Source organism: Wolffia australiana, chromosome 10 (genome assembly GCF_029677425.1).
Source record: "Wolffia australiana isolate 7733 chromosome 10, ASM2967742v1".
In the NCBI taxonomy this organism is placed as follows: Eukaryota; Viridiplantae; Streptophyta; class Magnoliopsida; order Alismatales; family Araceae; genus Wolffia; species Wolffia australiana.
Window position 1 is genome coordinate 16580001 of NC_135844.1, and position 11153 is coordinate 16591153.

An 11153-nucleotide genomic window follows, 5' to 3' on the forward strand; every position below is an offset into this window, starting at 1 on the left:
TGATGTTTTAAAGGATTTAGATAGTTAGTGAGTAGAAATCATCATCACCGAGGCCAAGGAGAATGACAACTCGTCATCATTCATGTCATTCATTTCCATTGAGATGACGACGACAAGTTCATCATCATCATTGATTTTCATTCGCCCATTGTTGACGGATGGCACCTTGTTATCGTCCTCTCGTCAATTCCTTTATTTTTATTCTCCATTCGTCTGTGGCTAGGATGACGATAATTATTGTCCCCGTCATTCAGACCGCGGACAAGGACAATGATGAGAGCTGTTCATCATCGTCCATTGTAGATGACAAACTCGTCATTGCCAGCGAACCATATTAGTGAGTAGGATCCAATGGGATGAGGCATGTAACCTGGTTCGTGAGAAGTCCCTTGGGAACTTCAACTGAATTTCCTGCAATCACAAGACGAACAATTTTGGATGCCATTGTTTGTTCCTGACAGGGAAATAAAGTCAAAGTAAGTCAACGAGCTTCGATCTAAAGTCAATATTTTGCACAGGGCACACCTTATAATCGCCTAAGTGGCCAGTGATGTGGTCAATGAGAAGTTGGAACTGAAGAGGATTAAATGAGCTTTGTTCAACAGCAAGGCCCGACATGAAAATCACATACTTGTCCTCTGTCATGAAACCAGGATCATTTAGATTGAATCCCAGCTTTTGATTTCCTTTTGTTTTTGCGATTTAGCTCATTCAATTTCAGTAGAGCAAAAAATATGAAAGTATAATGTCGAAATGAAAAGATAAAATATGCATACAAGAGAACTGAGATTAAAGAGTGATTAAGGAAAACATATGGCAGAAATTTGCTGGATTTATATTTATAACAAAATACAAGAAAATAAAAATACAGAACAAAATCATTTCATGGACAAGAAACGTCTTTATTAGAATTAGAGATTCAGCGTCTCATTACCGGATAACACAGGACACTGAATTTGTGGCGGCAAATCAGGTATGAGAACATCTTGAACAAGAAATGAGCCGTCAGTAGTTTCCTTGCCGTGCACTGCCATCACAATGCCTGCCGTAGAAAGTCCACTGTTAAATGATGGTGATATGATAGGGATCAAGAAGTCTGACTCAGTGAAATGTGCATAAATAATCCTCCCACGACGTAAGAAATCAGAGATTCAATCAAAATGATCACGCAGATCTGAGTTTTCCAGTTCAATACTTGATTGGCCAAACACAAATTGATCCCCATCATAACGATTCCGATGCACAAACAGGACAGCAGATTGATCATCTATAACGATTCAGCCTAGATGATAGATCGTCATAGAAGATTGAGGACTGATCAGCCCAGATTTTCAAATGACTGAAGCAGTGGGGCCCACATAAAACTCTCTTGGCTTTCATGGTCTCCCTTTCCCACTTGGTAGGTCCCTATCAGCTCATTGAGTACGACAGGATTCATCCCATGAGATTGATCAAATATTCTGATCAGATTTAATTCGAGCTGATTCAATCCGATCACCGATCTCTGTTCGGCATAAAACGAAAAAAAAAAAAATGTAAAATTCATGAGAATATGGTAACTAGCAGGTGTGACCTGTCACAAATGTAGAAGGCACTAGCACAGACCCTGCAAGTTTGACCCGTCCACTCTCATCCTCCATTATAAGATTATCATCTAGATGCACAAAATTGTGAGGCTTCACAAGTGGAACGACTGATCTCTGCAAAAATAAAATAAGAGCCAAGAATTGGGACTCTCAACTCAGTCTGTGTGCAAATTAACATAAACTACTGGAGAGAAAAGTTCATTAAGAGTGGATTAGAAAACCTCTTTGGAGTACTCATCGAGAATTTTCGGTTTGAGCTTCATGTGCTTAAATATGGTTCCAGTTACTATGCACTCTTTGCCCTGTTCCAGATCCAGAACCGAACAAACTGGAACAAAAGCAAACCGGAGGGTTAATTTATAGAAACACATGAATATTCCTCATACGACAGCAACCTCCCAAGTTTCTTCCCTCTTACTTAAAACAGGAAACAAAGTCGCTTCATCCTCAAACCCTATTAATAACTCTCAACTTCAAAAATGCGCAAAATTTGAAGAGAAAATTTATATATATTTCTATATCACGAGGTTGTATAATTATAAATCGACGACCCACACACTCGTGGCAATTCATTCGCGCCATTCAGAGATAGAGAATAAGCAATAGACAGATCGTTATCCCATAAACTATAATCCCGGAAAAATCCCACTTGGATGAAATAATCGAAGCGGATGAAGCTCACCGGGCACGTGAGGTTTCCACTTGGGGATCAAAGCGTGTATAATGCTTCGCATGCACTGCAACCGCATGAAGTAGATTTGACTGTACTGTTGCCCCTTGTATCTCTCATACTTGATCACGAAACGATCATCCTGAAAGCAAACGACTGAGAAAACCAGCACGCAATTTGGGCATTGAAAAAGAGCAAATGGGTGGGAATGGCGTGGAAGAGAGAACTACCAGAGATTGATAAGAAGCCTGTTTTCTCTCCGGCACCGCCTTCTGGTCGCCTCCTCCGATCTCCATCCCCATGGATTCGAAGGCGGGAACTCCTAAAAATGACAACTTTCTGAACAATCTTCCCTTCTTTCTCCCTCTCTGAGCTTGTTTCTAAGAAAGCCCTCCTTTTTTTTCAAAATCAAGTTCTTTTAATTTTTTTCTTGGGTTTTTTGGGCTGGATCCTGCTGGGCTGATAATTACACCGAAGTGACTTTCTCATTGAGTCTTCCCTTCTCTCTCCCTCCCTAAGCTTTTTAGCAAGCAAAAAGACCCATGTTATATCTCCAGGTGGAGTGTTTCAAACATTAGCTGGGTCATTCATACAACACAGATAACTAAATTAACTTGGTTGAAGTGTAATAGGCCGAGTGAATTACAAGTGTCCTGCCCCCCAGGTTCCTATCAAATGAATGATTGAAGGAAGTTTGTTTAATGTTCGTATGTTTACACTGACTTCTGGCTTGACAGACCAGCACTCTGACCAACTGAGCTATTTCCGCCCTTTGTTACTAGTCTAGATTCAAAAGTCACCCGCCTGAACTTTGGAATTATATGAAAGTTTATTTAGTTGATCAAACAGACCCCATACAAAATAATGGAAGAAAAAAGAAACGTTGAACTGAGCATTGAGTGTGAGATGTGTAACTTACAAAGCATTAAACTTTTTGATTCCTTTAAGTCCAGCTTGTTGAAAAATAAACCAATGCAAAATGCCTTCTTGCTAGTAGCATGGTTAGAGGACCGAGCCAAGAGCATCAAGAAATATATCAATTCCAGAACAGTTTGATCACCGGTGTAATGAAGAACTCATACCCCAATATGGTGTTTCAATTGAAATACCCATAAATGGTATTTTACGTAAAAATAATATAATTACTTTTTTAAATGATCCCCATTGAGAAGAAAACAATTCAATCATTTTAAAAACATATTCAACCGAATATGAAGGATCAAAATAATCGAGTCTGAAAAAAAAAACTTTCTCGTTCAATAAAGTTTTTTATACAGTTATCTGGGCTACATCATGATCATCTAATAACGATGTGCAGTTGACTATTTCCTAGACGATCTCCCCTTCTCCCTCTTTTTTTCAATAAAATCCCCACGTTTTCCAATTTAACTTTTTTAATTATTTGTCTAAATTTACTAGTCATAGATCCTGTTGGGCTAATAATTGTGCCCAAATGACCCTATACTAGATAGCCTCCCTAGTGGTGTGGACGCCAACGCATCGACACCGAATGCGCTGCCACCATCGACCGAAGTCAATGTCTCCGCTACGGACACACCACCACAGTCAACCGAAGTCAACGCCTCCGCCACGGACACGCCGCAACCGTCACCGGATAAATGCAACAAACCGGCGTTACGCACGTCTCCACGCACGCACGCTCCTACGCGCATCATGACATGTCGCCAACGGCAGATCAACAACTGCCCCTTGGCGTGACACGAAGCACGTCCCTCGTCTTTAATTTCTCATCTTTAATTTTTCACCGTTAAGTTGTATTTTCTCTTTCCTCCAAGGCCTAGCCATTGTCTCAAGAAACAGTTAGGCAGTCATATTTCAAGAATTGAGTTTATTGTTAACTCTTCTTGGAAGACTGCCCAGCCTCCCTATTCCTTCTTCAACCCTAACACCGCCGCCGCCTTGCGTCGCCGGTCTTCCTCCATTTCGTCCATCTTTCTCCTCTCCATCCCTCGCTTTGTCTCCTTTCCCCTCCTCTCTTCTCTCCTCCCTTTAGTTCTCCCCTCCTCTTCTTTGCCTTGGCCTCCCATGGCAACCGCCCAGGCCGCCCACGGTTGCCACCCCAGACCGCCCAGGGCAGCCCACCCCAGGCCGCCGAGAGCCGCCGCCTAGGCTGCCCAGGGCTGCCACCCTAGGCCGCCCAAAGCATCCGCCCCAGGCCGCCCAGGGCAACCCGCTCAAGGCCGTCCAAGGCTACCGCCCAGGCCGCCCAAGGCAGCCGCCCCAGGCCACCCAGGGCAACCCGCCCTAGGCCGCCCAAGGGAGCCACCCCAGGCCGCCCAGGGCAACCCACCCTAGGCCGCCCAAGGCAGCCGCCCCATGCCGCCCAGGGCAACCCGCCCTTGGCCGCCCAAGGCTGCCGCCCAAGCTATCCAGGGCACTCGCCCAGGCCACCCAGAGCCGTCGCCCACGCCGCCTAGACCTGCACCCCAGGCCGCTCACGGTTGCCAGTCCTTGGCCGCCCAAGGCACCCAACCAGGGCTGCCTCGTTTCCCTCGTCCGTCACGTTCACTAACAGGGCCGTGCAGTGCCCGGAATGCCCACACTCTTCTTCGTCCAGAGGGCTAGTCAACGCTCGGATTCGCCTAGTCTTGCCATGCTCAAAATTTCCCGCAGCCTCTTCATGCACTACGGTGCCGAGGTACGCCTGAACTCTTTGGTGTCGAAGTGTTCTCTGTCCAGTATTTCTCAAGAATTCTCCGCCGCCGTCGGATTTGATTCGGTTTGGATTTCCCCAAATTCTCTCTCGTTCGTGAGTTTCCCTCGTGACGTGAATTCGGATATTGTTTTTGGTGCTTTGGCATCGTCACGGTGGGTGAAGACAGTACTCTCGCCCTCGACAAGGATCGGAGTTGCACCACCAGTATTTCATCGGTTTTAAACTCCGAATTTGACCATGTGGATTTCTGTGGGCTGTTTAGCCCTCCCTTACCCAATCCATCCATTGCCGTCCCTCCGTCCTTATCATTTCTCCGTCTCTCCAGTCGTCCATTTCCTAGTCGTCCTACATCAAACCCGTCAGCACCCTCCTTTCGTCGTTGTCCCATCCCTCCTCAGTCGCCCTTGTTCACCCTAGCTGTCCTGCATCACTCCCGGTCCTTCTCTCTCCCTATAATGCTCCCCAAAAAACCCTCAATACTTTCCAAAAGCAAGTTGTTTTAAATTGTTCTACAATTATCTAGTTTCCATCTTGCTGGGCTGATAAGTAGATCCAAATGATTCTTTCCCATACAGTCTCCCACTCTCTCTCCCTCCCTAAAAATTTTCCATAAAAAACCATCCATATTTTTTTACAAACTCTGATTTTGTTTGAAATTTTATCAATATATCTGATGAATATGGCAAATCTCCCTTTTCCTGGACATTCTCCCTGGCTTTCTACCTCCATATTTTCTAAAATAAACTCTTAATATTTTTTCTCAAGTTTTTGGAGTGGATCTTGCTGGGCTAATAATTAGGCCCAAATGTCTCTTTCAGGGACAGTCTCCCCTTCTTTCTGCCCTCCTCAACTTCTCCAAAAAAACTCCCCATATTTCCCAAATCAAGTTGCTTTAATAGTTTCCTTCATATTGTTTTTTCATTTTGCATCACTTTGAGCATAAAATCAGGCCCAAATAACACTTTCCTGGACAGCTCTCAGTTCTTAATCCATGCCAAAAAAGCCCTTAATTATTTCTCAAATTTGGCCACAGTTACTTGAGCCGGGTCCTGTTGGGGTCATAATTAGGCCCATTAAGAATCAAGCCCATTAATCCACCGTATGAGATTGGATCTCGACCGTTGAAATCTGTTGACCAGGCTCGCTGAACTGCCTACTCTTCTTCTTCCTCTCGGCTCATCTTCCACTGCTCGACGAGGAGTTGGATCCACCACAGAAGCTAGAGAGAGAAAGTTAGAGAGAGAGAGAGATCGGAAGGGGCCATGGCGTCGGCCTTCAGAGCGTTCATCAACAGCCCAGTGGGTCCAAAGACCACTCACTTCTGGGGTCCCGTCGCCAACTGGGGCTTCGTCATTGCGGTATGTAATCATCATTCGATCGCTTTATTTATCGCGTTTTGCTCGAAGGCGAGATCTATGTTCATTTAGGGAGCATTTTGCTCAAATTATGCCCATTGATCGGGTGTATGGACGTTGGCGCTGCGATTTTGGCGGTGTGGATCAGTCTTTGTCGTAATGTAGATGAGGAGTCCGTGGGTTTTCGGAATTATTGCTGAATTTCACTGTCTTCTTGAGATTAATTATTGTCACCGCTGGTTGTATAGCTTTCGGTATCGATCCAAAGCTTTTGGTTATTTATGGTTTCCGTCCCAGTTAGGTTATTTATGCTCATTGATCGGGTGTATGGGCGTTGGCGCTGCGACTTTTGGGGGTGTCGATCAGTCTTTGTCGTAATGTAGATGAGGAGTCCGTGGGCTTTCGGAATTATTGCTGAATTTCACTGTCTTCTTGAGATTAATTATTGTCACCGCTGGTTGTATAGCTTTCGGTATCGATCCAAAGCTTTTGGTTATTTATGGTCTCCGTCCCAGTTAGGTTGGAAATCTTTGTAGGTGAGCTAGTATTCAGGTTTTAATAAAAATTTACTTCTTGATGCATTACTTATGCTCATAGAATCAAAGTTCCCTGGATTTGTGGTGTTTTACGACTCATTGATTATCTCTTAATTATTATCATTGCTCCCCAATACTGCAACCAAAGAAATTTCGTTTTACTCTGGAGTGGGCTTCTCCTTTTGAAGATCTTATAAATTTTAAAAAAGATCTTATAGCTTCCAATGTCAGAAGTGTAATACAATGAAACGAGGGCCCGGGATTCCTCAGCTTCTAATGTCAGTTTAAAATTCAGCTTTCAGCCTTTTAGAATTCTTTCTTTCTCAGAAGTTCCCTTTATACTTTGGCGACGGAGTTACCTTGATTGACATTGGAACCAATCGATGCAGGGGTTGGTTGACACTCAGAAGCCGCCTGACATGATCTCTAGCAACATGACGGGAGGTTTTGATATTTCCATCCTGCTTAAATTCTAATTCTTTATAACATTTTCGCAACTTTACAATCATAAAATGAATAACAAACATCTCTCCTGGCAGTATCTATTTCCCATACCGCTAAGAATCCACTTCTAACAATATTTTTACTATTTCAACGTTACCCCTATTGAGCCCTGTTCTTTGCAGCCATGTGCGTCTACTCGGCACTTTTTATGAGATTTGCGTGGATGGTCCAACCTCGGAACTATCTTCTCCTGGCCTGCCATGCGTCCAATGAGACAGTCCAGCTCTATCAGCTCAGCCGGTGGGCAAGAGCCCAGGGGTGAGCACCCATTTTCTAATTAGTCATGCAAATTATTTTTTGAATCTGGACACTCTCCGGAATCATCAGAAAGGCGGAAAGTTGTTTTGATATTCAACCCAACCCCTGTTAAAGATAGTTCTATCATTTCATGTGGGGGTATTTGGTATTTTGTTCCTTGGGTAGTTTTTTCCTTTTTAAATAGCTGTAGCCCTTGTCATAGTAAGTAGTGAAGAAAAAATATTTAAGTTTCAGCTTCGGGTCTTGCTTTCTCTTCCTCATTCGCTATCTGCATCTGGACTGCTGGTATCTCTTTCTGTCATCTTCTCCAAACCATCCTTGATCCCCTTGCCGCTGTGATCAATTCTCACACACAGGATCTTCAGCCAGCTTTCCCTTGGTCAATCTCCAACCCCTCTCTTTCGATAGACGCCTTCATCTCTCTCTGAATATCTCCCTCTTGAAAAATCCATCTTCTAATAAGTACATGTGGTTCTTATCATATCTTGGCGGTCGAAAATTGGAGATTGTTATAAACCTGGAAATTGTCACATGATTTCTTTTTTTATGCCGCTGTGCATTTTAGCTTGTAAGTTGAATCGAAATGACGAATTATATATTGTTACATTGGGGAATTGCTGGTAACCAGAGATGCGTCTCCGCAGGTACTTAGAGAAGAAAGAGGAGGCCAAGGTAAAGGTTGACTAGTTCTGTCTCTGTTGAATTCTTCTTCTTGTATGACCGTCTGAAGCATTGAAACCTTTATATCTCATGGATATCTTCGAGGTGGGTATTTTCCCGGTTGATTAGAAAAAGGATATATGGGAGAATAAGGGAGCTGGCAGCCCATTTATTGTCACCACTGGCATTTTAGTTTATTGTCCAATCCGGTGTTGCTGCATTGCATACTTTTAATTCAGTCATGGTAAAAAATGTGGCAACAAGAATGAAACCTAAAGGGCATCAGAGGCAAATGGCAGACAGCAGGCAGCACTGGCTTGCTAATGATGACATTAGACGACAGCAGTTGATATTTTGGAAGGAAAAAAAGGTTTCTCTATATTATTTCTAGAATGCCTATTGTCCTTAGAGTTCCAAGCATGTTGACCCGTAGGTATATTCATATTATTTCTATCAATGGCCATGACCTGTTCATGCATAGGATGATCCATTTTTACATGGTCAGAGATAGAAGAATGATAACAAAACAAAATGTTTGTCTAAAAAAATGGGATGAATCATTAAGCTTCATGTAATTCAATCAGAAACAACTAGTTATTCAATAAGCTTTTATTGATTAAGTTTAGTTACAGTTACATCGATTTCCTACTGTTCTTTTCGTGTTGCATTTATTTGATTACGGTTAAGAGTAGCATAATATGCATAATTCTCATTAAGAGTGTTAAAAAATATAAGAAAATCATCTATGTACTTATCCATAAAGGTACCTCCACCAGTGGCATCAATCATTTTCGTATCTTGATTTCTCAGACCTGCATAAAAGTTGGGACAATTTCTCAATCTTCTTTTCCACGGTGGACATTTCCAATTAGTTATTTTCATTATTCTCATGTTTTATTTGGAGATTTGTCAACTCCTTCAAATCTCTTTTAGAGATTCATTTTTCATCATTTTTTCACATTATATTTTTCAAAACAGAATTTCTATTTCTTCCCTAGAATCATGTGGATAAAGATCTGAGTCAACTCCTTTCTTCATCCTTTCACAACTTTGTTCATAACATTATAAAATCGATATGTTCGACAAATAATAGCAAAATATTCTAAATGTTTAAGCAGTACTTCTTGAGATAAACCATCAAAGGTTGGAAGAGATGGAATCATACGATGATCTATTCTAAAATTTGATCTTTCCTCAATGGGTTTATTATTTTAGCAAGAGGTTCTTACCTTAAGGGGGAAAATAGACCATTTAATATTTGCATTCCATTTTCGTTTACAACATTTTTTTCATCATGCTTAATATTATTTGAAGTTTCTCTTATGTCAGCTTCATTATCATTTTCATGTTGTTTAAGTTATTTTTAATCATTCCTGATTAAAATATGATAAATAGAATTTAACAAAAGACTAAGGGCGCAAATAGTGGAGTATAAAAGTTATATCTCTCTCTGATGATTTCTGAGGTATTCCTGGCTAAATGTTGGTGTAAGAAAACTACCAAATAAATAGATGTTAAAATATGTAATGACAACAATTCCCCAGAAAGAACACCAGCTGAAGAATTCCAATTCTGGTGTTGTTCTGTTGTTGATTTTTTAGTTAATCAATAAAATGTTATAAAATATTTTCTATTGACGAGGAAAGGTTGTGCCCATAAGGAGTGGATATTGGGCATTTATGCCTTTCTCAATGGTGATTATGGGATCAGAAGGTGATAAGTAAGGATTTATTTCTGTAATAATTAATGCGTATAAGTGTAAATAAAATACTGAATGATGAAGATGAGTAATATTGGTTAAATATGGATGGATAGATGTCAAGAAGAAAACGACATAAGTATAAGGAGATTCACCATAGATATTCATATTCTTCTAGAATAAAGGTTATTTATGCCAAGAAGATAGCCACTCCACTTCTATTTTGCTTCCTAACTTTGATCAATTATGAACACCAATCAAACTTGATGGATCTGAAATCACTTTCTTTCACTTGGCATACAAATGTAGTAGTAATTACTAGATGATTTTTAGATGGATGGAGGGGTCTATTTATGGATAGAGGGGTTTATTTAGAGGAGAGAAAGACAAGTACGCTCTTAAAATTTCAGCTCAAAAATCATTTTGGATTGAGTTCTTAAAGTGCATATTCTAAAATTGGATCAATCTCAGTCATTGAGTTTTAAATTTCATTCTAAAAAAATCAGAGCTCAACTATATTCACAAATTTTAGCTGAATTTTTTTTTCCAAAAGGGACATGATTAGATCAAAATTTGAATGGGATTCATCCAAAATTTTAACGAGGAAAAATAGAAAGTAATTGAAGGCGCAGATGAATGATTTATTTTTGAAATGCTAGGACAAATAAGCTAGATAGGGAATTGAGATTTGGAGAAATAAAATCCAAATCTAGAAATGGATAATAGGGAGATTGTTATAAAATGAGAAAGTAAAGAAAGAGTGGGGGAAATTCTCAGAAGATACATGAATTTATTATTTCGTGTGTTTCTTTCTGTTAAACCTCCAAAAGTTTCAATATTGTAAAAATGCCCTTTTGATATCTATCTTATTGGATTCATCATATTGGTTCTTTAAGACCCAATAACATCGTAACCCAATATAAGTATATTGGTACTTTTGGTGGCTAGGGTTTGGAAAGGAGGATCAAGGAGAGTGTTTGAAGCCAACATGGTATCAGAGCTCTGTTGCGAGTGATATTCCCCTAGTGTCTCCAGACAGCTTTTTGTCTCCAACCACCTCAGCATCCCCATACCGCTCTCCCATTCCCCACAATCCAAACTCTGATTGTGTAGGGTCCTTGAATGTAAGATATTGTGGGTGGCACATCTGAGGTCTATAATGGGAGAAAGAGAAGACAGAACCAGGCATCTGAGCAGCCTTAGGAGCC

General features: G+C 41.1%; 2 protein-coding genes across 3 annotated transcripts in view; one reads left to right on the plus strand and one right to left on the minus strand.

The window, feature by feature from the left end:
• POLD2 (DNA polymerase delta small subunit) overlaps positions 1–2652 on the minus strand; it is a 3921-nt gene extending 1269 nt beyond the window's left edge. The window contains exons 1-7 of the mRNA XM_078582022.1: positions 2487–2652; positions 2269–2398; positions 1808–1914; positions 1574–1700; positions 935–1042; positions 526–638; positions 371–454 (exon numbers count right to left, since the gene is read on the minus strand). Of these exons, the coding sequence (XP_078438148.1) occupies positions 371–454; positions 526–638; positions 935–1042; positions 1574–1700; positions 1808–1914; positions 2269–2398; positions 2487–2558 (741 nt within the window). The 5' untranslated portion in view covers positions 2559–2652. The remainder of the gene's footprint in view (positions 1–370; positions 455–525; positions 639–934; positions 1043–1573; positions 1701–1807; positions 1915–2268; positions 2399–2486) is intronic.
• Positions 2653–6090: 3438 nt separating this feature from the next.
• Positions 6091–8424, plus strand: LOC144708815 (mitochondrial pyruvate carrier 1). 2 transcript variants are annotated; one of them, XM_078582253.1, is made up of 4 exons: positions 6093–6291; positions 7214–7268; positions 7451–7586; positions 8231–8424. In XM_078582253.1, the coding sequence occupies exons 1-4, from the start codon at positions 6196–6198 to the stop codon at positions 8271–8273; spliced, it is 330 nt and encodes a 109-aa protein (XP_078438379.1). In that variant the 5' UTR covers positions 6093–6195; the 3' UTR covers positions 8274–8424. The 2 variants fall into 2 exon arrangements, with proteins under 2 accessions (XP_078438380.1, XP_078438379.1); XM_078582254.1 differs by lacking the exon at positions 8231–8424 and having other exon boundaries at positions 6091–6291; positions 7451–7590.
• Positions 8425–11153: the final 2729 nt, after the last annotated feature.